Here is a 23,000-nt window from a genome sequence, read left to right on the forward strand (position 1 = left end):
TCAATAATATCTGAACTTGCACTTTAATCTACCTACATAACTTACTATCAACTTTGTATTTTTGGCCCATCTCAGCATTCTTAGCCCGTTCCCCGGACGAATGGCAATGTTTGCCGAAGCCGTGAAAGTCAATCTGAATAATATAACTCAAAGTAAATTTAAAACAACAAAATACAAATTGATAATAATAATATAGTAATTACTTTGATTGATAAGAATGATAAGTCATATATGACATAAATCACTCGTATGGGCTCTATAGACTAAGGTTGAGGTTGACAGCACTTTTTATTTTACTTCGTGTAAAAAAACTCAGAAATACCTGTACACCAACATGACAAACATAATTTAGTTTACTTTAACTTACGGATTATTTGGTCTAATCTGTAGCACCGCCAAACGAAAGCAACCGAGAGTTGCCGAGAAATGGCCGATGTCGTAAAATGAAGATTGTTATGAAAATTTATTTTCCTTATTGTAAATTAAATACGCATCGGAAGCGATAGTTTTTATGCTCTAGTTCTATTCCCATATGTAGATAATTGATTTGAACAGGTTTTTCTTATCATACGTGCGTCGTATTCGAGAAAAGTGTCAAAAACTTTTTTAGAAATTTGTAAGGCGCCATCTCGCTTCTTCCCTCGTTTTTTATCCCGTTCTGGTTTTTCAATTTTATATATATGATGATGATAAAGAAAATTTTGGTTGTACAGTCAAGGTATTAAATATCGACACGGCCAGAGTGACAAAAATATGTGTAGGTACATGACCTTATTGTCCATACATTAAGGTAGTGTGTATCTTTTGCTATGATAATAACAAAAATGGTTTTACTAAAATAGGTACGTCTACCTTAGGTAAGTGAATTATCTAAATAGTCTAAAAACGCATTTATAAAGCCTCATCCAATTGTAACTATATGTATTATAGCTGTTGAACTTGGCCAATAGTTTCATCATTTTCCTACTGACCGTTTCGCCAGCGGCGCCTTTAAATCCTTTTTCGCCGGGAGGTCCCGCTTCGCCTTTGTCGCCGTCTTCACCCGGGGCCCCGACTGGTCCCGGCGAGCCGCCAAAGCCCCTCGGACCAGGTGGACCGTCTCTGCCGATTGCACCTAAAAAAGTGACACTAAGAATAATGACAAATATTTGTAAAACACTATTTCTTTCTTAACCCTTCAAGTGGCGCCAGCGTAAACGCGAAAAGTAGTCAAGTGGCGCCGCGGATTTGCGCAAATACAGTCACGTGACGGGGCCCCGATGGGTGGTCAGCGCAGATTAAAAGAATTTTACAAAATCGTCGATTTAAGCTTTTCTATGTTTGAAAGTATATTAAATCACATATCGTTATAATCAGCGCAGCTTTAAATACGCTATTTGAATATAGTAATTAAATTATTATAATGTTTATACATTTGGCCAGACCCAATAAAACTCCGGAAGAATGACAGTTTTCCAGTTTCCTTGTTAAAAATGACTACCACCATAAAACAAATTGATGACTGGAGTTCATTGCTATTTTATCAAATTAAGACTTTTATTTTGAAAATTATATCATTAAATGCAGCGGTCGGCAACAAGCAGCCCGCGAACCTCTCACTTGCAGCCCGCGAGCCTCCCTGGCTATTTTGTATCTAATATTGACAAACGGCAATGTCTGATAAAGTCATAAATACTAACAAAGTGCGGCCCGCGTCAACTTCGGTAACTACTATTTGGCCCTTGGCTTCTAAAAGGTTGCCGACCGCTGATGAAAAGGGACCTAACATTAAATTTATTTTACAAAACATCCTATTAAAAACCGGACAAGTGCGAGTCGGACTCGCCCACCGAGGGTTCCGTACTTTTTAGTATTTGTTGTTATAGCGGCAACAGAAATACATCATCTGTGAAAATTTCAACTACCTAGCTATCACGGTTCATGAGATACAGCCTGGTGACAGACGGACGGACGGACAGCGGAGTCTTAGTCGAGTGAGTGAGGCGGTCGCTCCCGAATGAATGGTCCTCACCAACAAATTTTATACTAAGTGTATTTGTGTTTCTTATGGTATGCTATCCTTGTCTAACTCGCTACCTAATTTTGGGTGCTAGAAGAGCATAACTATACTTAAATGCCTTCAATTCACCTCCAAATACGGCAACACCTCATTAACCACTCACTGGTGGCCGACAGTTTACTGGTTTTCGCATCGACCCGTGAGTGGTGGGCCGCCAGTTTACTGCTTTTCGATCCGACCATTAACGGGTTGACCGCCACTTGAAGGGTTAAAGTTTTGTTTCGTCATTGTCATCAATTTTATCAACTAAATCATGTCCTATAAAATTTCAACTATCCATTTATTATAATTTTGTCGGCAATTGACTGTGTCTTTGTATAATCTTTGTCCTTTTTAAAGTTGTGCGTACGCCCCAAAGTAAAAGTTGAGTATGATTTACAAATCTTGTCATTAAGAACAGGCACAGAGACTGGACTGGAGTAACCCGTAGGTATATGTATCATGAAAAAATGTTTTTGTCACCTGGCGGTCCTGGTTCGCCGATCTCTCCCTTTTGGCCCCCAGGTCCCGGAGACCCCCTTTGACCTTCTCGTCCCTGCGGTCCTATGGGGCCGTCGTGACCGGTTTCACCCTGCTCGCCCTTTTCTCCTCGTATCCCGGGGAGTCCAGGAGATCCTATATCTCCTTTGTGGCCCGGAGTTCCCTATAAAAAGAATTCGTTTAAGTAAGTAGGTTTTCGCAATACTTAAAAAAATAAATCGGAATAAGTACCGTCATTATAGCCAACTTTGCCACCAGGGGAAACTTTGCCCAAAACGACAATTTTAAATAAATTCGTTAATGTAGAAAATTTTAAAATACTTATGGCCAACCTGCTATTTTTAGTAGAAAATAGGTTAAATTTGTGACAAAACTATATACCAAACATGTGCATAACTTGACTTGGGAATTTTCAGCGCGTTGTCAAATATAGTATATATTTCGGCGGGCAAAAAATTGTTGAAAAATGAATGCAATTAGAAAAAAAATGAGAACCCTTTGACAAATATTTCCGGGTTTCAGTTATAAAACATGAAACATATATTATGTCCATTGAGGTTTAATCTAAAAAGGCCTAAAGACACAAAAGTTTTGGCGGTGGGCAATGTAATCCGGTAATTTACAGACCTATGGATGCCAACATTGCCCACCACCAAAAACGGCTTAGGGTTGTCACTTTTGACAAATTTACCCAACTTCGCAAGTAAAAGAACGTTATGTTTGTACACTAAAGTAAGTTTATAAATATATACTGTATTTAATTGGTCCTATTATCCTTTATTTAGATGTTTTATCCCTTTAACGCATGAAAAATACAGCAAAACTCATATTTTAGGCCATCAAACTATTGTAACAGGTTTTCTCTTAATAAAGTGACAACCCTAGCCTTTGTAAAATCCTTAGGTGAGTCTTGTATGGAAATGGCCAAAAACGGGTAGGCAACATTGCCCACCAAATTTATTCAAAAGTTTTTACACTTATGGCCAAGTTATTAACAGGGAACGGTAGGGTTGCCCAAAACCTTTAAATGATGCTTAGATATCATCATCATACGAGCTGTATTTGAACACCAAATTGACGTGGGCAATGTTGGCGCAAACCCCGGATATCTTTGCCCGTCCTCTAAAACGCCAAAAAAGTGGGTAAAAACTTAATTTTTTTTTCTTTAATTAAACTGATTCGTTTGATCACTATGGACGTGCTGAGCAAAAAATATATTTTTTTTGAGAAATTCGTGTTTTTTTTCAAAAAAAGCATTAATTTATATTAATGACGTCCTTTTGAGCGATTTTATTATGTTTTTGCTAATTTGGTTTTTGGCTAACAAATTCTATTTTTTTTTAACGTTTTTATTAGGACTTAATGTGAACTTATAATCCTATAAATTAAGCTTTTATTTACCGGCGTTCCAGGTAATCCCGTGTCCCCTTGGCGACCTTGTGGCCCTTGTGATCCAACAGGCCCCGCCTTCCCTTCGGGCCCGGGTGGGCCTGGTGGTCCATCTTTGCCCATGACACCTGGGGTGCCGACTTCTCCTGGAGTTCCAGGTATGCCTGACGATCCTTGTGGCCCCGGGGGGCCCGGCTCACCAACGGATCCTTGCGGCCCTACGGGGCCTACGGGACCTGGTGGTCCCGACGGGCCTGGATCACCCTGTAGTAGCAAGCTCATTTATTATTGATTCCGAAAACCGACGTTAAAGATGATACATGCATAGATTGCATAGTTAACAGGATAATAAAATTAATAAAACAGTTTTTTTTATACCATTTCACTTTTCATCCAGTCAAATCTAACAAGCCCAAACACAATGAGGTTGTGTTATTTGATAACAGAGATCCTATGGCTTCCGGTCTCCATCATCAGATTAGCTCGATGGTACCATAATATGGCATTGTCACCCAACTAAAATTCCTATGTGAAGTTTCAGCTCAATCGAATAATGGGAAGTGGAACTAATTCTGCTTGCAAGATTTGATGACATATAGACAACTGGAGAGGTGAAAGGAAATAAAAACTTGTAATCATAATTATTATCCCCTCTCAAAATAAGAGGAAGCCTGTGCCCGGCACATACATAAACTTGTATTGTAGGTAATCATGGTACTTGTAAAATATGTCATTAAAACGGATGATTCTAACCGCTGGACCGCGTTCTCCTGTAGGCCCCAGGAGGCCAGGCTTGCCGTCTGCGCCGGGAGGCCCGATCGCACCAGGGAAACCGCGGACGCCATCCAGCCCCTGAGGACCCCGTTCGCCTATGGGGCCCGGGGGACCCGGCTGGCCAGTATCACCCTTCGACCCTGGCGGACCGTCGGAACCGCGTCGGCCTCGTGGACCACGATATCCCTACGGAATATTTATTAGTAAATACTATATTAACAGGAGATATACCTATTCTAAAATGTTTCTATAGAATGACTTACTCTTGGTCCGCTCTCACCACGATCGCCTGCGTTTCCCACCATACCCTTAAACAATTTAAGATATTTGATAAATCTCCGTCCGTAAATATAAATCTGTATTTTGCTAAAATGTTAACATATTTTCAAATATCGCAACATTACCATGACACCTTTGGCCCCTCGACGACCTCGTCTTCCAGAAGCCCCCTTGTCGCCCTTTTCGCCCTGTGGACCCGGATATCCCGTTGGGCCCAGAGTACCGGTGGCACCTTTCTCACCAGTTGGACCAATGGAACCAGTTTCTCCTCTTGGGCCTTCCATACCCTGAAATAAAATTGGTTTTGCGATCAGATTTGAGAGACGTTGTATATTAACAACGTTAATTGAAAAAAAAAAGACACTTTATAATTATTTAAATTAAAGTATTTAATCGGTTTCACAAAAAGGTAATTGTCCCAGTGTTCGACATGCATACCCAATAGATGACACCCTGTTGTCACCTTTATTGACAATAACTTAATTGACTTAATTGACTTAAGTAAACACTGTAAACAGATATGTGACGAACACTCTGACGTCTTTTTAAATTATTAAAAGTTAGAAAGAGGTCAAGCAAGAGATAAGTAAAATGTCAACCTTTTGGCCCTCAACGCCTTCAATGCCCGGTGGTCCTGGTTCTCCGATAAACCCTCTTTCTCCCTTTGGACCTATATCTCCCTTTTCTCCTTCCAAACCTAATGAATACAAACAATGCTCAATACCTATGTTGTTATTTATCTCTACTAGTAGTTCGCCCCGAACTGAGAACTCGCGGTTTGCCAAAAATTATATAGAGCGATTGACTTTGTTGCACCTACTTACTCGTATAGTTCGACATAAAATAGTAGAAAATAATTTTCAAGAAAAAAAAATCGACTTCTATGGGGGCTGGTGAAAGATTATTGTACATAGATGGTGCACTATGTACAAAAGGAGGTAAAACCACCCACTTTTCTAGTAGGTATATAGCATTTCGTTTCTGTAAGGGTCGCAGTTTTAGCCTCACGAACCCACTTCTCTGATAGCAGTTCGGTTCTGTGAGAATTGCAGTTCGAACCTAACCAAAACCACTTTTCTAGTAGCATTTCGTTTCTGTAAGGCTCGCAGTTCTAACCTAACCTAACCCACTTTTTTTCGGTTCTGTGAGGATAGCAGTTCAAAGCTAACCTAACCCACTTAACGGCGCGTGCGGTGCGGTGTACGGGGGTTTGAGCGGGAGGGGCTAGTAAGTTCGGCATCATTATACTTTATACCTACATTTTATGTTAGGTAATCATAGTGGTTTATTTAGCTTAGGTATCAGTGGTTTTTCGGATCAAGGTCCGAGTCCGGGTCCGAGTCCGGGTCCGGGTCCAGTTCCGGGTCCAGGACCAGGTCCAGGTTGAGGTCCAGGTCTAGGTCTTGGTCCAGGTCCAAGTTCAGGTCCAAGTCCGGGTCCAGGTCCAGGTTCAGGTCCAGATAAGATCCTGGATCTGGGTCAGGTCTGGCTCCAGGGCCAGCTCCGTCAAAATCGAAATTCGAAATCGCCAAACGTGTACCTAGTCATTGAAGAGTTCTGTTCTGATCATCATCAGCAGTTCCACTTCATCAAATGCCACAGTTTTTAATGTAAATTCTTGATTTTCTGATAAAAAATACACAAATCTCTATACGCATGCCTTTAAAATTTGAGGAGTTCGATTCATCATGGATACCATCATCAGACCTCGAGCTTGACAAAAATGTGGCTTAAAAACTTAACTTGCTTAACAAACATAACGAAGAGGACAAATCGCCAAACGTGAACTATGCGTCGTTGAAGAGTTCCGTTCTGATCATCATCAGCAGTTCCACTTCATCAAATGCGACAGTTTTTAATGAAAATGCTTGATTTTCTCATGAAACTACAAAAATCTCTATACGCATGCCTTTAAGATTTGAGGAGTTCCCTCGATTCCTCGTGGATCCCATCATCAGAACTCGAGCTTGTCAAAAATGTGGCTTAAAAACTTAACTTGCTTAACAAACATAACGAAGAGGACAAATCGCCAAACGTGAACTATGCTTCGTTGAAGAGTTCCGTTCTGATGATCATCAGCAGTTCCACTTTATCAAATGTCACTTGTTTGAATGTATATGCTTGATTTGTTGATAAAACACATAAATCACTATATGTATGCCTTTAAGATTTGAGGAGTTCCCTCGATTCCTCATGGATCTCATCATCCGAACTGGGTTTTGACAAAAACGAGACCAATCTGTACGCATATACATATAATCAAAAAAATAATATTCAAAATCGGTCCAGTAATGACGGAGATATGGAGTAACTAACATAAAAAAATATCACAATCGAATCTCCTCCTTTTGAGATTTGGAAGTCGGCTAATAAATGAGGGCGCCACTTTCTACGTAGCTGTCACATTTTTGACGTAAAATGCTTACACATGGCAACAATTTATAGTCTGTCAAGCCATTTCCGTCAGTAGAAAAAAGCGGCTGAAAAATGTAGACACGAGGGGTTATCGTCCCGTAGAAAATTTGAATATCGCACCTTTTTCTACTGACAAATTTGTTTGACCGACTATAGTATGGCAATTTTAGAGTTCAATTTTATTTTATTTCTACTATTTTATGTCCCACTATAGGCGGCAATGGATCAAAAATCGCGTGGATATATTACAAGGTCTGTGGAGCCCTTAACTGATACTGTATCTGTGGTAAGCCGAAATATTTCCTGTCAAATGTCAAATACCTATATTATGTTTATTTTTATCTTGTTAATTATTTCAAAATGCTAAATTTAAAAACGATTATAAAAGTGCAAGCCGAGCAATTTCATTTGATACCAAACTCGACCATACTTTCTTGCAAAAAGATGACCAGAATAGCAAGACCCCTCACAAATAGCTTTTTAGCCTTCTAAGCTCTTCTAGCTCAATAACCCCTTGATCGAGCCTGCTCATAATTTAATGACTAAAATATAATGCCCTCAACTACACGTTTACCCAATTTCCTTTAAATTAGAACAAAATTACTTAAGTTCTTGAGTATCAAACTATCCTCTGATAGTTCAGCTTAAAAACATCGAAATGCCGGAACGTGCCCCTAGCCAGCCGCGTGTCCCAAGTCGAATGTAAGAACTTCGTTCGCTTCTCTCGCTCGTTCGAAGAACTTCGTTCGCTTCGCTCGCTCGTTCGATTATCTTTATAATCTATGATTAAACTAACCAACGCACAAGATTTTAAACTTAACGTTGGAGCACACGAAAAAGCTCGGCACCAGACAATCTTTACACTACAGTTTAATCTTAATCCAACGTCCAAACGAGATATTAAAACTTACGAGTAAGGTAAACGTACTAGTGCTCGACATGCTAATACCCAATAGATGACACCTTGCTGTCGTCACCTCTAATTGACAATGACTTAAGTTTCAAGATGACATGTAGGTACTGGGACCGCGTCGAGCACCAGTAGGTAGGTACGTTTACCTTAACTACACGGTATGTTTGCAGGTAGGTATATTTTATACCCACATGCATACTATGGATACCACCATATGATACCATGCTCCATTCATGCTAAGTTTACGCCGATTTGGCACTTTTTTTTTATAATTATAAATATTATATACTTTTGGCAATGACAATGTAATGCCGCGCCGACTCTATGTTATACTCGTACTATACATTTGTTATATTGAATACCAATAAACCATGATAGATAAACATTATTTAGGGGTAAATATTTTGATTACCTCTAACTCCTTTATCACCCTTATCTCCAGATGGTCCACGCGGACCGTCGTCTCCTTTTAATCCTCGACTGCCCGGAAAACCTAACATGCCCTAAAAATAACAGCCCACTAAATTAACAAATCGTTGTTTTTTTTAAAGGAAGGACACAGTGTGAATTATACATTAATATCAAACGAATAAATCAAAGCTCACAAATGTAACAAAAACAATGACCTGTGGTCCTTGCGGTCCTTGTTCTCCTTGAGGACCCTGCTGCCCCGGGTTGCCCGGCGTACCTGGCGACCCTTCAGGCCCTGGGAGGCCGGAAATACCAGGTTTTCCTTGTGCACCCTGAAGACATATTTTTTCGGTAATCTTAACTATACGCTTGAAAGATATAATTTGTTACACCTGCTCAAAGTACAGTCAGCAGCAGAAGTTGCTAAGCAGGTGAGGTGTTCAAAATTACCTTGACACGCTCTTATTGTCTTAACAATAAAGTCGCGTCAGGATTATTTTGAACACCTCGCCCGCTTACCAACTTCTGCTGCTGACTGTACTCTTATGAAGACTAATAAAGTACTGTTAGATAAATAGTTATTGTCGCGCTACGCCCATCTAATAGTTCTAATTCTGTATGTATTTGCACTCTATGATAACTGATCAGTTAAATTAAAACATTAAACATACCTGTATCCCCGGAGCTCCAGTAGGTCCTTGGGGTCCAGGAGACCCCGTAGCTCCCATGGGGCCAGGCTGACCTTGTTGACCGGGAGGACCGGGTTGACCGGCGGAGCCTTTCGGGCCTTGCGGTCCTTCTATCCCAGGAATCCCGGGATAGCCGATCAATCCGGGAAAACCTCTTATACCCATTAAGCCTCTTGGACCCTAGAACAGACAAGTTTTGGTAATGGAAACATATTATTTGTCACTCATTTATATTTAGGTACATCACCTACATAAAAATACCTACACTACGCCCTTTGACAAAAAATATGTTGTGTAAGTAATCAAATACTGCTTACAATTTCTCCACTTAAGCCAGGTGGTCCCGCTGGTCCATCGTCCCCGGGCGGTCCCTCTTGCCCCGGCGCTCCCGGTTCGCCCTGCTGTCCCGTAGCGCCTCGCTCTCCTTTGTCCCCTGGCAGTCCCATCAGCCCCGGATACCCGGGTTCGCCCTTAGCGCCCGTCGCGCCGGTGGATCCTCTCTCCCCGTCCCTGCCCGCGTGCCCACGGCGGCCGGGTCTGCCTGGTGGTCCTTGAAGGCCTCTGGGCCCGGGTGGCCCCTGAAAATTAAATGTTTAGAAAATAAATAATATCAATATAATTATATAATATGGTGCTGGTAATTAATAACGGCAAGGTCATAAGGTTCATACCTATAGGCTTCTTTTTTAACAGTGTCTATTTTTAATTTTTAACAAGCAGAAACGTCTGCGAACGATGCTATTAAGCTTAGAATAAATTTAAAAGTGTTATGTAAGTCTCACCCAAGACAGTAATTTTTCCACTTATAAATTTATTCTAAGCTTAATATTTAGTGTCTACTTTGATCTACGGAAATTAGTTGCATATATACATAATAACTACTGAAATGTCCTCCCTTTACATTTAGAGCCTCCTAGTAAGATATTGAGGTGCCATTTTTTAGACCTCTTCTTGGTGCGTGCGTTTTGGTTATTAACTCATCTTCAATTTGAGGTTTAGGTAGGTACTTATGTTGTCATTCAAGGTCCGAGGACTAAGAGTAAGTGTGAGTACAGCACAAGAGCGCCGAGACAGAATGCGAGATAAATACCCGTTTTTTTCTAACTGTATTAATTAGAGGGACGGGTGGTTTATCTCACGGGAGAGATACTGTCGCGGCGCTCCTACAGGCTCCTATATTTTTAAAAACTAAAACTGGAATCTTACCGGTTCACCCTGGTCGCCTTGTTCTCCTTTCGGGCCCTCGGCGCCGTACTCGCCTTCAGGCCCCGAGGGACCTGTGAGCCCCACAGGGCCGTCAGCGCCTCGCATGGATGCCTGTCAAAATTGTACACTGATTAGATACCTAAATTTGATTGAATCCTGGCTCGTGCCTCATGTACGGAATACCATTTGATATTTACCATTAGCTTACCGTTGGAAAACATCGAGAGGAAACCTGCATACAATCGTGAATAAATCCAAAGATGTATTAAGTCCTTCTGCTGTGGATCCATTAGGATAGGTACCTATATAAATAGGGTAACATTTGCAACAGGCTCCTATTGTGAAGATGAGTACTGCTGCTATACTGATTGATAAGATAATAATAATAAGATATGTGATTATTTTCTTCATGACTAAAAACATTATTGCGGAAAGTTTGATGACATACCTGACCATAATTTAGTGGACGAAAGGTTTACACCTATAGGTAAATCGTTCTTTTAAAAATCGGTCACTCACCATATGTTGTGTGAGCATTTGGCGCAAAGCTTCCGACTGTGCGTCAGGACCTTTATCGTTACCAGATTGGTGCAGCTGTGAAAATAATATTTAGCTCAGTATTTCTATATCGTATTTTTTTATTTCAGCATAAAGTACATAATTAAACAGTGCTGATTTTATAAACATCTTATAGTCAGTAGTTATATCTAGAGATCGTATATTGTACCTATCGGAAATCACTTGCGAATTTCCTATTTTTAGAATAGAATAGAATAGAATAGAATAGAATAGAATGGAATAGAATAGAATAGAATAGAATAGAATAGAATAGAATAGAATAGAATAGAATAGAATAGAATAGAATAGAATAGAATAGAATAGAATAGAATAGAATAGAATAGAATAGAATAGAATAGAATAGAATAGAATAGAATAGAATAGAATAGAATAGAATAGAATAGAATAGAATAGAATAGAATAGAATAGAATAGAATAGAATAGAATAGAATAGAATAGTTTTTTATTCGTAAACACACAGACAACAGACATACATAGAAAAAACATAGTGAAAAATAAAGTGTCACGAAATGGTCCCATCTCAGCATGTTGCTGGCGACTTCCAGCGCTGATCTTCCGATTAGACCATCAAGTGAAAAATAATCACGGAAGGTAACAGACAAAAAAATAAGTAAAGAAACATAAAATAAACCAAAAAATAGATTACACACATTTTACACAGCTAATACAAAAAAGAGATGAATTAAGTACACGGATTAACCGATCGAACTTGTACCATCCGGTCGGGTCACATCGTGGCGCGGCATTAAGCGCGCATAACTAGCGCCAGCGGTAGCACCACGAAATTAAATTCGATGACAGATTTGACAAACAATAATTTTTCGCACTTGTATCGTAAATAACTAATTATTTTCATATTATGTGCAAGGACTATCCTTGTTTATTGCGTGTATATAACACGTTCGTTCGACAGAGGCAGTAAGGGACTCCCCTCAACTATCAAGGAAAAGAGCTTTATATCTACGCAATAAGAGCTTTTACGCTCTTGCTTACCGGTATAACAAAAACGTGACCCGGCGCGCCAGGGTAACCCTGCTGGCCCTCTGCTCCTGGTTTACCCGGTTCCCCCTTCGGCCCCCTTGGCCCTTGTGGCCCCGGGGGGCCCGGGTAGCCCCGCGGGCCCATGTAAGTGTAGTCGTAATCTGGCAGGTAGTAGGAAGAGTTTCCCTGTGGACAGAAAGAATGGTCTTGAAGACCACATTTCAAGGGTTTTTGTCAAAAGACATTTCGAATTATTTTTAGAGAAAACTAACAAATAATCACCCATCTAATGAAATAATAATTCGCATTTAACCAGTTTCTAATAATCATTGAGCAACTGTACTGAACCACAGAATAAAATAATAGACTGAACTCCTGTCCGTTACTTTTACTGTCACACAACCTTTACTACCTTTAGCCTTTTAACCGGCAAGCTACCTGTACACGTTATCTATCTTCAAAAGTAATGAGCATGTGACCCAGTTTAATATTATACAATGCTACGTTATCTCACTTGGACATCCGGGGGGTGAGTGAGCCAATCTGTGTCTTCGGTGGTCGTCATAGGTGTGTACGAAGAGTCCGTCGTGAGCACATCCGCTCCGTCGTCGTCTCCCCGCTTTAACTGAAACCATTACCATATAACCATTCAATTGGTATTCACAAAGGTCATCTGGGAGTAAACAGTATAGTAAGATCTCGAACTACGAGTACTGATACCCATCTCGAGGTCTCAATGATGTTCAGGAGCGTCTGAAGCGATGCGCTTGTATGTTGGTAACTGGGGTAGTTTTACCGCCGATATACGATCTTTTGCGGGATACTTACACCGTTATGCTTTATACCAACTGGTAGTATCTTATCTATTACTTCTAAGCCAGCAAACGGGCGAGTTTATTTATAACTACCTGTGGGACTCCTATTTTAGGATTTAAAGAAATAATTAATCACGTAAAATTAAAGCGTAAGGTATTACTATTTATTCTGACATTGTTAGAATATCTTACATGAGACAATTAAAGTCACACCTAGGTATATCATTGACTAAGCGGCCTGCTTTCGCAGGCGGAGGTAAACCAACCGAAAAAGGTTCGCCACATACCTACTAAGTATTTACAGTTGATTTACAGCAAAGATTTACAGTTACAGAAATAAACCCCGAGTGTACTATTTTTTAAACATGTTAAAGAGATGTCTAATCATTCTAATCAAACTTTAATTTTAGATTAAATCGAATTTGTTCACCTTTTAAACGCCTTTGTAGCAGTTGTACAGACCGATTATTATAGAGTCAGTCCATGAAAAGTCTGCAGCGGATTTGATAGCTCACGCATTGCACGTGTTATTTTAAACGTCAAACTTCTATGAAATTATGACGTATAAATGACACTTGCACTGCGTGGGCTATCAAATCGGCTGCAGACTTTTCTTGGTCCGACTCTATTATGTTTGGGATGGATTGGAGCAAGTCTAACCTAAGTTTGTAAGGAAAATTGTGTACAACATTCTTTGAAATCCTTTTTATCGTGTTTTTATCAGTTTATCACTGACCCTTTGCACCTGACCATTTAGATGAAATAAAATGTCAAAGTCACAGTGTTGTGTGTTTGGTTGTGTGGCGATTACGTAGAACGTAGTGATTATATGCTCTTTGGTGGCGATTAAGAAAGTCTAAAATACTCTAAAGTACCTACCTTATTTTCACATTACGTAAATGTTTACGAAAATAAGTAACAACAGGCACTGTTTCGAAGCAACATTATAAAAAATCGTTTAGGTTTTTTCAATTATTAAAGATATGTATTTGGATTATTTTAACGTGAGTATTGTATTCTTTGATTTTAACAAAAGATACAAATTTCTGTCATAATCATAACATGATAATTATTGACGTTATTGACATATAAGCACGCCAGAAGACTCACTTGCACCATCCCACTAACCCGGGGTTAAACGGTTAAATCGTTAGCCCAATGTCAAATTGTACCGGTAACCATGGTAACTCCAGGTTTAACCGGTTAACTTCGTGTTAGTGGACAGAGTCGTAAGCATTGAAGTTTTTAAATAAAAATTCTGTTATTTTCAGTTGTAAACTGCAGTTGCACCTAGTGGAATTAACGTACGAAGTGGAAATTGATGATTTGGCTTAGGTAACGTTCTTAAGGGACATGTAGAATAAAGTGTTTTACTGTCTAAAAATTAAGATGCATCTAAGACAGAAAGCAAGTCCTTAATACAACAAACAATCCCATAACTCACATAGAAACTTGTAGCTGGCGTGGTTACTTGAATTTCTCTACGTTTGTATATCTATAAAAAATTGTATATTTGTTAAATGTACTTACTGAAATTCGTAAAGCAGCATACCTAAATTATAACTTACCCTAGGCGTTGTCACTTCTAGATGCTGCCCTGTCTTTTCCGGATTGAAAATATTCGGACGAATAACGGCGTCTACCTCTTTGGTGAATGCCCCAAAAATACTGTTTTCATCTAAAACAAGTAAGTTTTAAAACATTAGGTAATTAGTCATTACTTAGGTTCAAAATAAGTACCTACTAGATGAGATACAAACTCAGGATACAAACGTACAAAGTAGGTAGGTAAGCTAAAAGTCCTCTTAGGATGTAAAAAATCATAAATTCAAAGAAAATACATTTCAACACAACTATTAGGTTTCTAGTTTGTGAGGCTTGTAAAACTAAGTTTAATTATTTTTTTGATAATAATTGGTCAATTATAAAGTAGTACCTACTCCTAGTAGGTACAGAGCTGTGATACCTAATCGTGATTTAATCAACCTACGTACGTATTTCAGAATCTATGTCATCAATTAAGGACTGAGTTAGATTGTGTTTTAATTTTTCCCCTAACTTTGTCGCTTCTTAAATTAGTAAGTATGGCCACCCAAAAAAGAATATATTTTCACGTTAAAACGCCGACAAAGTGCCCGGAGGCGGGCGCTGAGCATGACAACAATTTATTTTACATGTACATAAGTACTTGGTTTATTTTTAGATACGCCCATAAACGATTTTCACACATTGTTTTGACTAAGCTAATGGCTTATTATTATATAAATGGAATCAGAATTTTAAATGGTAGCTTAAGCAGCCATATGACATAACTTATTTCAGTACATAACATCAAGGTTTGTAGGTACAATCATAAAATAATATACAAATTCTATGAATATTTTAAGAAACATAACGGAAAATCAAATCAATCACATTATAACAAGTCAGTGTTTATTAAAAAAAATCAAGTTTATTATATAAATTTCAATTGTGCCTGTAATTGTAAGCCGAATGGACTTTTGCCCTTTATGCCCCCTGTACGATGTACATTTAGATTTAAATGGGCGTTATTAAATTTGAAAACCCGGCTATTTGATTCGCGTTAAAAACATCATGTTGTCGCCTTAATACCCACCCAAGTCTCAATGTAACTACTAAGTTCAGTCGTTATAATAAATACCCCTTTGAACTATCAGAGCGACCGCTAGGAGGTTAATGCTACTTCTCGTACGTACGTACCTCTATGTCATTGGACGGACCGGACCTCATAGCAGCCCCACAAAGGCTATGTTCCATTACAGGATTGAACAATTGTTATCTGTAAGCGAAGCTATTGTTCCTTTTTTTTGAAATTCGCTAACCTCTATTTAAAATTAAACTAGTACCTACCTTCATAAACATATTCATGGAGTACTTAACCGCCATTTATCCCGCTTTTCTGCTATTGTTTTGAGCTCCCTGTTACGACACCTACATTAACCTTCTGTTTGACCTGTAGCTGCAGCTGTAGTTAGCTGTGTCAAACTGACATATTCGCTAACGTCCTCATAACTTACTTTACGAGTTTTTTTTGAGTACGAGCGAGATGCATAGGTAAAAAGTAAGTTACGCAAACGCTAGCGAATATGTTAGTGTCAAATTGGTAGCCGCACTGATCCATAAAATCACGCAACTATGTAAAAAGTTTTTTTTTGTAGGTGAAAATAATGTCAATAACTCAATTACATAATTCCTTTAGGTTTTCATTTATTACTTTAAATAGTTTAAGAAAATAAAGAAATTTAACTATCGGTGATATGGGCAACTTCAAGTAAAAAAATGTTTTCTCGATTACCAACCTGAATCCGTTGATGTAGGATACGGCCTAGTGTAACCATGAGAGGCAGCCAACCAATGAGGTGTCGGTGTGCTCCCGCCTCTCGTCCAAGCGTCGCCTGAACCGTTCCTCTCGTCCGATCTATCCCTTCCGAAGTGTCCATACACTCTCGGACCATGCTCGTCCTCATCCAGTGTGTTCTCAACTGGGTTGTTAATCGATTCTTCGTATACTTCATTATCATTGGGAGCGATTGTACTAACAGTATTGATTGCGGGCGCAGAGCCGTGTACGTATGGAGCATCGCTTGGGCAATTGGGTGCAGTCGACTGGCACAAATCGTACGCTGAGTCTGGCTTGTTAGTAAATTGCAGTAACTCAATATCACCCTGTAATTGAAAAATTGCGTGCTCGATTATTTTCTGCACGCTTAAACCATCGAATCGATTTACTTAAATGATGTTTGGCAGGTGTATACTCGTACCTAAGGAACCTCGAATTGGTAAAGTGGCATAACTCATCTTCAACACGATAAATGGATGTACAATTGCGGAAAATAACAAATAGAGAAACATACCGAAATGTAAGTGCCACAATTTACTTTACCTATGGTAATCTGCTTAAATATACTTATTTTTAGTTCATTGTTAAAAAATCTCTCTTTAAAAACTTGTCCTTCTTAAAGAGTCGCATACTGAAGATTCTTGAAGAGTATCTTTTTAGAGAATTAGGCAAAAAATCAGGCACCTTGATTGTACAAGATGACAAAGGCAAAAAAAATAATTTAATACTTACACAATATACCTTTAGCCAGTACATACGTGTGCTGACAAACTCGTAGGTCCATATAACGAATGTATTTTTAACTGAGTGAGTTGGCGGGCCTACAAACATGACTACAAGATATTTAGATTATCCCCCCCAACAAAGAGAAATAAAAACCTTAATGCGACACGCGTACGCAAAACCACTAAGTTAAATGGGTTTGGGTTGTGAAATAAGGAGGTACAGTAACAAGTAATTTTTTACAGCTGAATTTTATGAAAACAGCACGTATCAGCCTCCAGGTATTTATATTCGATACGTTGAACATTATTAAATATTATAAAGTCAAAGTCAATGTCGTCGTCGTCTGCCTTGTTCGGTTTTCTGTCGTAAACTGGTCTATTTTTTGTCTTGTGATTGTCATGTCGAATTTTGAATTTAAATGTCGGTCGTATCAATTTTGTATGTCAGTCAGCCAGTAAGTCAGTCGGTCTACGTCAGGATTTACCAATTTGAGGTCAACATCCAACATTGTAATCGAAGTCAATATCTTTTTCACAATAAAATGTCTACATTTTCTACTAGGTAAGATCACTGAGAACATGATGCATGTGCTAAACATTTTTGTACCATTTGTTACTTATCGATTCTAGTTAACCTCGCGTTAAACTTCGATAAATCAAATCAGTCCAAATTAATCCACCCACTGCAGTGGGCCTCGGTGGTTGCCCTATGACGCCATCTGTTGTACGGGTAGTAGCTTGCGTAAAAAAGTAATATAATAATAATACCCTCAACTCAATACAGAAATAGAGAGAGGATATAATTAAAGAGTTTCCATTATATTCTACGGTTATTAAATATGCGTAACATAAATAACATAATAATGGTGTGGTGTGGTATGAGTAATACATGTATTACTCATAGAAAACTATTAGGTACGAGGAAAACTGAATTTAAAAAATGGATTGAGAAAATAATTGAAATGGTCAGAAGGAAACCTAAATAAGTGGGTAACCCAAGGCTGCTATATATCATGTCTCTAAGTTGAAATGCCGGTTAAGTCATGGGGGTGGAAATAAAGCTGTAAGTACTTGGTTCATGAAAATATATAATAATACCTACACTCCACAGTATCGCTAGCTTTGTCCTCGAACACGCTGCTACTGACATTAAATTAAAGCGCCATTATCCAACGTACCTTTCTAATTATTATCGACATGTCTATTTTTAGTTTGGATATATTTTTTAAGTGTTTGTTATCACGACTTATAATCGTATTGCTCCACGGTGTATCCGTGCTACCTGCACCTGTAATTTCACAGTTCACTGACAGCATGATCGGGTTGCCCTTTAAGCTGTATGCACTTACATCATAGTACTGATCCGTGGAGTACTGGGTGCCAACTACTAGTACGCCGGCCAGGTTGAAGGTGCTGCCCGGCTGACGCTGAAGGGCGATCGTGCCCCTTACTTCGCAATCCACCAATAGTGTAACCGAGTTGCCCTTTATACTTAAACCTAGTCGATGCCATCTGTGGAATCCAGAAAAAACATACATAGGTATAGACTTGATATGGACCTTGAAAAATAGGGGAACATTTAGGGATAACATAACATTTCTACCTGTATATTACGAGTGAATACATTGGTAGCCTTAAAACAATCTAATAATAAGGTAAGTACCCCTATTAACGAGCCCATTAAAATCGGCATTGATTACCGCGGTATGTACAAAAAAGCGTTTTATAAGAAAGCCAATATTAAAAAAAAAAAATTAAGTACACAAATAAAGCCTCCTCTTTTGACTGTCGAATAAGTATAGCACTAGTAAAGAAACACTAAGTAAACAATTCGAAAACCGTAAACTAACTCATCGGGAGCGCATGATTTGAATGCTCCATACCAATCCATACTAACGCGCAACACCTCAAGTAAACAAATGCGTATTTTATTTAGTGATTTTTATAGTAATGGTGGTGAATATTAAGACTAAGACTTTATATCAAACCCTAATTATGATATTTGTGGTTCCCAAATACTCAATTTATAAATATTTGCTTGCCAATAGAAAAACATAGGAAATTAAAAACCTCGGTGTTGGGTTCCGTTATTTGGTGTGGTTCCTAATTTCGAGGTTATACCTCGGTAATAGCGGAAACGGTATTTTAAGTTCTAAGGGTTGTATATTCATATGTAGGTAAATACACATTTCCTTAACTCCTGATGTCATTTAAATATTTAACCATCTATAAAGCTAAAGAACTATTAATGTGGTATATATGAAATCTATTCAAGAACTCTTTCCTAATTTTGACTACAGTTTCAAGCACTTAACTGGAGGTTTTCTTAGAAACAATTATAAGAGAATCTTGTTTAAATATTCATATATAAACAAAAGCATGGTTGTCAACAAGTCTGTTTTATAAAACAGACTTGTTGACAATATTTTAATATAAATATTTTAGTATAAATACAATGTTTTGTAATATTTAGAATCTTCCATTTTGATTGTGTTCATTGTGTTCAAAATATATACGATCTTTATTTATTTTTATTTTTCGTAAATGAGTTTCGTCGTTTAGCGATGGTTACAAAAGACATCACTCGGTAATAAGATGTATGGGAACCTAATACCGGCCCACCTACAACTTTGGTAGGAAATAAATAGGTTCTTAATATAATTATTATAAAACCTATTGTCTTATTTTAATTAGAACATACAATACACCAACATACAATATAATCATATTTTAATATTTGATTTCACATAGGTATCTTGTATCATTGGATCAATTTGATGTTGATGGGCATTTATTTGCGGGATGAACACAGATATTTGTTCCTAAGTCATGGGTGTATTCTATGTATATATGTATGTATTTATCTATATAAGTATGTATAATGTCGCCTAGTATCGATGGTACAAGCTTTGCTTAGTTTGGGGCAATGTCGATCTGTGTATGATGGCCCCTTATATTTATTTATTTTATGTAGATATACAGCATGTATTTTTAATACGATCATATATATTGTCTAAGTAGGTATAGGCTCAAAGGAATTAATTTTCATAATTATGTTTCACTATAAATCCTCTTATGTTTCCTTAAAAAGAAAATTAATTGAATCTTAGATTAGATTAGATTAGATGATTTATTTCATGAAAGACAATTACATAATAAGTTTGCTTTGATGTCAAAAATACAAGAATTTCTATCATGATCGTCAAAGTAAAATAAAATAAAAATGAAAATAATAATGAAATAAGATTATAGCTCCAATAAGGATTGTCAACACAATTAGAATAAGAGTAAGTAGGTAAATACTTTCAAAATCCAAAATATAAATTCACAAACAAAATAAAAATAATATCTCCCAATAAGAATCGTCAACAAATATAGGCTCCTCTTCACGTTGGGCCAATGCCAACGCCAACGAGGGACGCATTTATGCGTTAGAGGGAGCAAGTGATATTGCTATCTCATTCTACCGCATGGCTGCGTCCCTCGTTGGCGTTGGCGTTGGCCCAACGTGAAGAGGAGCCATAACAATATAAAAAACAATAACATATGTAACAATGTCAATAAGAAACAATAAGAAATTAACAATTTCTGAATCAAAATGTCATTTCCATGAACTCCTTATGATTGGAAATCTGATTAACTAAATACCTACTATTTATTTAACTACTATTGTACATGTACAACCTATCATAAAAAAATCAACGGGTTGCACTCCGGGAGTGCCGACAGAAGTGAAAACTCAATGACTACTTCAAAATGTCTGCAGCACTATGTATAATTGACCCATCCTCCTTTCTATTGAAAAACTTTAGTTCCGAAATTGCTGGTCAGTGAGCTTGTTTAAAATTCGAAATTAAAAATTGGAGCGTTAATTGTTTAAAATTCGAATAGAAATTGTAAAGTTACCTTGCAGACTTCGCATCTAAATATAAATGGTCATGATATTTTGAGTTTTATTCACCAGTACTAGAGTTCACTTTTATTAGCGATTTCATCAAGATGTAGCTTTATTGAATTATATTTGAGTTAAAGTTAGAATGTAATTGTGAGATCCTCGTATGTCAACCCGTACAAGATTAGAACCTTTTTCATGAATGTCATTGAGTTTTTCTTTATTGATTTAAATGCCATCTAAATGAGTGGCCATCTAAACCTTACGGTCACGTGATCGCCTTACGCTGTCTGAGTTTATCATTTTTTCCCCACCTCAAAAAGTACCCAGCGCCGCTAAAGAAGTTTTCACTTCAAAAATATGTCTTTGTTCATACAGAACCAGAGCTTATGCTTCTTTTTTGGCTCTCTTTGTAAAAGTTGCTTAATCCCCTCGGTAATAGGGGTACTTACCTTAACACCATTCTTTCTTTTTAACAAGCTACTTACCTTCCATCCGCGATGTCTACACGGAACGTGAGCATCTCATGGTCCGGAGGGTCGCCCCTGGTATCCTCATAGTACAGCTCGATCATGGGGCCGATCAGCAGCTGGAGTTGTTCATCACCCGCGTCGGAGTACAGCAGGAATAGGGTGTTTTGATCCCTGTCTGTTGAGAGCCATTCATTAATGCAAGGGCAAACGAATCCTCCGAAATGCTGACAACTTATATTTGCCTCCATCGCGCACTAAAAAATTTGGTAATAAAAACATCACATATGAAGGAGCACGTATCTACAATAGCTTACCAAAAACAGTAAAAGAAGCATCTACTCTATTTAGTTTTAAGAAAAAACTCAAAGCCTACATCCTACAAAATATTCTGGTTGTCTAAATACGGCCCTGTGCTGCACACAACACCATGCATGGAATTCGTCAAATTATCCTTCTACCCGTTTTTTTAGAGTCATTGACATTACGATTCATTATGCAGAAATGATTAGCATTTATTATGTAATTAGATTTAGCTTATATGAAGACTTTATTGCTCAATACTAACTAAACTAAAATAGGTATTGTAAAATTAAAACTAATATTAAACCTAAAAATTAAGTTAATTAAGATTTAGCATTAAGAAATATTTTTATGCTTACTTAAAACCACAATGTACTTATTCTAAGTTCTCGTCAAGTGAAATGTAAAATTTCTTATGAGAAAAATAAAAATTCATTAACCCGAATGCGTTAACTACTTATTATTCAAAACCCAACAAAAGCTGTTCTGTGACGATAATGCCTAAAACGAGGGTAGTTTCTCGCCTCCCCTGCCGCTGCCGTTGCCAGCGCCGAGCAATCGGTCGCAGAGGGCTACAGCCCTGAGTCTACGGGCCGGCCGGCCTAGCCAAGGTTACAATCGCTATCGCTTCGACAACGAAAAGCATTATGTCTCTCTATCACTCTTCCATATTAGCGCGACAGTGACAGTTGCGTTTCGATCGCTACGGAGCGTAAGCAACTGGCATCTTGGCTACGCGGCCAGTACAGACGGACTGCAACCCGACTGCAACTTGTATGGGAACTGCACGCCGACGTTGCAGTTGGCGTGGAGTCGGCTTGCGGTTCCCATACAAGTTGTCTTACACTGAATTAGCTCTACCAGTAAAATAATTTAACGAAGGTTAATTTACCTCGTTTGTTTATCCATCCATGTAAGATTTATTTGAATTTGACAAGTATTTATTACCTTAGATAATTTAGGTAGTTATATAACAAAGAACAGTTGTCGTGAAATTGTAGATTGTTAACCTAGGGATGAAAAGCACCCATTTTAGTCGAGGTAGTTTGGCGCTCGAACCCAGTGAGAGCGCCAACAGTCCGAGGCTGAAATTATGCCTTTCGCTCGTTTTAAACATTCTACTTTTCATTTCAAATACGATTAAAGTAAAATACATGTGTTTAAGAAAAAGAGGCTAAAAAACTTAAGCAGGTATCTGGAAGGTATAATGCTCTAGAGCATCTGCTCTAGTATACGTATCTACGTATCACTATCTGCAC

The 23,000-nt window shown here is 38.2% G+C and overlaps 1 protein-coding gene across 1 annotated transcript in view; it reads right to left on the reverse strand.

Annotated features, from left to right (window-relative positions):
- Window positions 1-23,000, reverse strand: part of LOC134804186 (collagen alpha-1(I) chain-like) — a 92,617-nt gene that overhangs the window by 46,893 nt on the left and 22,724 nt on the right. The window contains exons 3-21 of the mRNA XM_063777119.1: window positions 21,457-21,616; window positions 18,426-18,588; window positions 16,311-16,677; window positions 14,559-14,668; window positions 12,690-12,800; window positions 12,188-12,361; window positions 11,135-11,209; window positions 10,616-10,726; window positions 9,727-9,987; window positions 9,392-9,589; window positions 8,936-9,052; window positions 8,722-8,812; window positions 5,581-5,678; window positions 5,107-5,268; window positions 4,966-5,010; window positions 4,682-4,888; window positions 3,941-4,192; window positions 2,522-2,702; window positions 972-1,114 (exon numbers count right to left, since the gene is read on the reverse strand). Of these exons, the coding sequence (XP_063633189.1) occupies window positions 972-1,114; window positions 2,522-2,702; window positions 3,941-4,192; window positions 4,682-4,888; window positions 4,966-5,010; window positions 5,107-5,268; window positions 5,581-5,678; window positions 8,722-8,812; window positions 8,936-9,052; window positions 9,392-9,589; window positions 9,727-9,987; window positions 10,616-10,726; window positions 11,135-11,209; window positions 12,188-12,361; window positions 12,690-12,800; window positions 14,559-14,668; window positions 16,311-16,677; window positions 18,426-18,588; window positions 21,457-21,616 (3,026 nt within the window). The remainder of the gene's footprint in view (window positions 1-971; window positions 1,115-2,521; window positions 2,703-3,940; window positions 4,193-4,681; window positions 4,889-4,965; window positions 5,011-5,106; window positions 5,269-5,580; window positions 5,679-8,721; window positions 8,813-8,935; window positions 9,053-9,391; window positions 9,590-9,726; window positions 9,988-10,615; window positions 10,727-11,134; window positions 11,210-12,187; window positions 12,362-12,689; window positions 12,801-14,558; window positions 14,669-16,310; window positions 16,678-18,425; window positions 18,589-21,456; window positions 21,617-23,000) is intronic.

The sequence above is a fragment of the Cydia splendana genome, chromosome Z (assembly GCF_910591565.1).
Source record: "Cydia splendana chromosome Z, ilCydSple1.2, whole genome shotgun sequence".
NCBI lineage: Eukaryota > Metazoa > Arthropoda > Insecta > Lepidoptera > Tortricidae > Cydia > Cydia splendana.